The sequence below is a fragment of the Notothenia coriiceps genome, unplaced genomic scaffold (genome assembly GCF_000735185.1).
Source record: "Notothenia coriiceps isolate Sejong01 unplaced genomic scaffold, NC01 NC01_scaffold00010559, whole genome shotgun sequence".
NCBI classification, from domain to species: domain Eukaryota; kingdom Metazoa; phylum Chordata; class Actinopteri; order Perciformes; family Nototheniidae; genus Notothenia; species Notothenia coriiceps.
In genome coordinates, this window is record NW_011343260.1 from 129 (window position 1) to 4714 (window position 4586).

Below are 4586 nucleotides of genomic sequence, written 5' to 3' on the forward strand. Positions count from 1 at the left end.
GGATATTTCATAAAAATAGAATAATATAAGGAGACTGACCACCCCCATATGTGTATCTTATTGTTAGATATTGTCTTTTTTGCTCAGATCATTAAAACTACACGTTAATAGCTGTTTCCGAGCTGCTCAGTGCATATTCCCAAAACATGTTCTGATTATTCCAACGGCACATGAATGCAGCACTATTGCCTTACCTCGCAATATTAAACCGTGTTATCTTAAATCTTAAAGAGTATTCTATTAACCCACTAGAACACTGCGTTCCCAGAATGCATTGTTCCTCGTGTTTCCTAGAGGTTCCAGAAGTGGATGGTCAGATCCTAGCTTTGGAGCTGGTCTCCTGTGGAACCCACTACATTTAGGACTTCTCTCTTTAACTCAGTTTAATGTTAGGGCTGGCTCAGGAGGACTTCTATCTACAAGGGGACAGAGTGTGTGGTTTAATAACACAATATTAACAAAAGGGAAACATCATTTGTGTGTCCGCCCCACAAAGTGTTCACTAAGTTTTCTGAAACTTGCACCGCTAGTTTTTCTGACTGTTACCCTTTAACAGAGGACAACAACAAGCAGAAAGAGCAGCGTCCTCGGTGGAGAGAATACAAAAAGACAAGTGTATCTACCTCTGTGATGGGGACAGTCGTCCTGGGCTTGGCTGGGGACACGTTGGCCAGACTCTGTCTGAGCAGCACCGTCACCTCCTCCAGCTCCTTCTCAGCCTCCTGCACGTTGGGGTCCTGCTGCAGGACCTCCTGCAGGTCTGAGCTGCAGGCCATATAGTCCTGCAGCTCAGCATACCAACATGTGTAAGTAGCTGAGAGCTCCAATATTAACTCATGAAATAATAATGTAAGGTGAACTTAAAGAGTGCCCTCCAGTCTTGGTTTCTAAATAAACATTTAGCTTCCAATCACCTTTAGGCCTCTGTTAGCCAGGGCTCGTCTGTAGAAGGCCTTCTTATTGGTCGGATCCACTTTGAGAGCTGCATCACAGTCCTGCTTGGCTTCAGTAAACCTCTCCAACTTCAAGTAGCACAGGGCCCTACACACACACACACACACACACACACACACACACACACACACACACACACACACACACACACACACACACACACACACACACACACACACACACACACGTTAAATAGATGAGATAGCATTTTAATCTCTGAGCATTCATCCAGCGTTTTGCTTTCCTAATGTGTTGGGTATTTTCATTCAGATGGTTCTCAGCTACAGTGTGTATTTGCTCTGGTGTGGCTGACATTCAAGCTATTTACAAGCTAAGTAAAACAGGACACACAATAGGCTTTTCTTAAGTACGCAGCTTCACATTTTCCTCGCCGACATGATTAAACATGTACGTACTGCTGTTGGAGGGAAAGTGGGGGTGCTGCCCTGCCTGCTGCATGCTTTGTGCTTGCTGTGTGTGTGTCTGTAGATCAACATGATAGAGGCTATAAATGGAGTTGTGATCAACAGTGATGAAGCAGGCAGCTGTTTCCTGAGCCTCTGCCATTCAATATCAACAATACAGGCTCACTTGCTAGCAGTGACAGACTGATGAGTGGCTAGGAAGCCAAAGGGCTGAATGCAGCAGAAACCAGCTGAAGATAATGAATCCATCTGTTGTCATTTATCCCAACCAGAACATTGCATTTCTGACATTCCTGCATCATAAGGACACAGCCTAATGAGGAACAGAATGTAAAAGCCACCACTAACCTGTTGGTGTAGACAGCACACTCCTCTGGCTTCAGCTTAAGGCATTCAGTGTACTTCCCCAGTGCGTCCTGGTATTGGCCCTTCTTCACAAAGTCGTTCCCTTCTTGCTTCACTGCTGTAAAACGGACTTCTGCTTTCCTTTCTGGAAGACAAAGTCCAGTGGTGATTACTCATTGCTGCTTACTCACACGTCATTCTTCTTTCTGTTGAAGTAACCCCCCTTTTTTATTTTCCTACCACAAGGTTATGCCAGTCTTTATGCTATAAAGCTGGAGGGTTTTAAATCCTTGAAATGAATGCTGTGCTAGCTAGAGGTGAGGCATGAGAGTGAAGTCAGCAATCAGTCACAGTGTGGACTAAAGGCTAATCAATCTGCTGCAAAGGGTCTTATGGGAGGGAGAACTGTGCCAGCAGTCTATTCTTTCATTGGAGTTTAAAAATAGCATCTGCAGCACAGCCTAGGGAGGGGGAAAACTGCATGGTCAGTAACAGAGTGACACGTCCACTTATATAACATACAGGCTTTTAACATTCTGTTTGTATCTTAGTGCAGAGTGATGGAGAAACAGGAACATGAATGTTGGTGGTGAAAGTGTTGAGAGCATTCTCTTCTGCTCCTCGCTGTCAAATAGTGGTGGAGGAAGAATACAGGTCCTTGAATTCTGGAACTGTTAAAGTACTCAATGAAGATACAATTGAAATTGTGGGTGTAAAACTGTTATATCACTGGATCATTATTTTTGATACATTCATTTGACTGTTGTAGTTGTTCTAGGCGAAGCATTAAGCATTTATACACTGTTGTGTTGCAGTCAAATCTAAAAGATACTATCCATACTACAGTGTACTATCACCGTGTGTTTTGTATTTGTATGTCTGCTCAGAGCTGAGTGCAGTCTTCAGACAGGCCTCATGTCACACTTTATATCCAAAGGTTACACTAAGATCCAGTTTAAGGATTTACACAGGAGCCTACAAAAACTGTCAGCATGTGACTTGTCGACGTAAGAATGTTTAAAAATAAATCCAAAGAAAATGACTATCGTAGGAATCACAGTACCATCAAAAAACATATTTTAAACATTTTGTCATATATTGAGTATTGTGACAAGGGGACAGAGCGTGTGGTATGTTGTACAGTTCCTAAAGCCCCCTGTGGCAGATTTGTAATTAGTGTTTTCCAGCTTAGATGCATGACATTTTCTGAATGATTGCTTGATCAGGACTTGTTCAGAACAGACCTGCGTCTCTGGCTGCCTTCTCGGCCCGGGCCTGCAGGAGCTCGGCACTGGGCGGCCCCTCTCTGCGGTGCTGCTGCGCTGACAGGGGCACCAGGGGGATTTCAGGGAGCTTCTCCCTCCACTCCGGGCCATCCTCCTCGATCAGCTGCCGGGTGATCCTGCAGGAGGATCAGTCAGTGTGGCTGTCACAGACACAAGTGGAATATACTACACACATTCGCACACAGACAAGGTGTTAAAAAGCTCACCGCAAGTAAGTTAGTGTGTATCTATACAAGCATTATATTGTCTCATAGTGTAATTATATACGCTTGTATGCTAATACTATGATCTACTGTATTGCTAAACACAAAGCAGCCAGGTGAGTTTACCTATCGCATAACAGAGAGCGGACATGACAGATTTAGCCTGGAGCTGGAGCTCCTTTGGAACACCAGCTAAATCTGTTGGCCACTAGCAAGACTTTGTGTGTTTGTTCATTTGATTTGTTTACAAGGCCATTTCTGGATTTTAGTATAGAAAAATATTCAAAAGCGCAAATTATATTGTGTTTTATGATATTGTACCTTTATATTTATTTACTTATCTTAATACATCTAATGATATAACCACCCAATGGATAGCAAGGACACTTTCATGATAGATCTCTGTATCAGTACACTTAAACAGGTACATATATATACATATATACATATTCAGCCAAACCATGGCCGATAAGACCACTCCCTGTTAATATGAATGTTTTCACTCCTTCAGGCTCCTCTGTGTTTCCGTGAGAGGTAAGGGTAATACCTGTTGACACTGTCGTTGGCTGCCTGTACGCTGATGTCGATCTGCAGGACGGTCTTGTAATCCACGTAGGCCTTGCGGTAGCGCTCCAGAGAGTCATAAGCCGTGGCCCGGCGTAGGAGGGGCTTGAGGGAGAACGGCTGCAGCTCCAGGGCTCTGGATGGTATAAATAGATGTGATGAGACAGGAGCAAAGGATCAAGTCTGCTATAGATCCTCACTAAGAAGTACTCTACATTGGGATTGACTAGGAATTTATTTTATATGTTTGGATGTGTTCTTGCACTCATGAACTGTGTGGATATACTGTCACACAACCCAGTTTTCTGCTTGCCTCAGAAGTTGAATCTTAAGCAAACACACCAGGTGTTCACATGGGAGGTTCCCACAGGATCTCCTACTTACAGAACTTCCGAAGAGATGAATGACTATCCTTTTCAACACACCCCATCGCAAATCCCTTCATGAAATAACAGTGATCTGCGACTTAAGTGTTTCAATTGATAAGGCTGTTTGCTAAAAATTAGAAAGCCTTTCAACTAAACAACCTCTTAAGACAGCTGCATTACTTCTCACACTACTTATACACACAGATGAACATCCATCCATCCATCCATCCATCTTCTCCCGCTTATCCGTGGTCGGGTCGCGGAGGTAGCAGTTCCAGCAGAGAGCCCCAAACTTTCTTTTCCCTGGCCACATCAACCAGCTCTGACTGGGGGATCCCAAGGCGCTCCCAGGCCAGCGAAGAGATATAATCCCTCCATCTGGTTCTAGGTCTACCCCTTGGTCTCTTCCCAGCTGGACGGATGAACAGATGAACAGATGAA

General features: G+C 44.0%; 1 protein-coding gene across 1 annotated transcript; it reads right to left on the minus strand.

Annotated features, from left to right (window-relative positions):
- Window positions 1-527: 527 nt before the first annotated feature.
- Window positions 528-3954, minus strand: LOC104946041 (sperm-associated antigen 1A-like; the record flags this gene model as incomplete). Its single annotated transcript, XM_010771780.1, has 5 exons — window positions 528-782; window positions 915-1041; window positions 1728-1869; window positions 2969-3126; window positions 3761-3954. Coding segments are annotated over 5 exons (861 nt in total), but the record flags the coding sequence as incomplete, so codon positions are not given.
- Window positions 3955-4586: the final 632 nt, after the last annotated feature.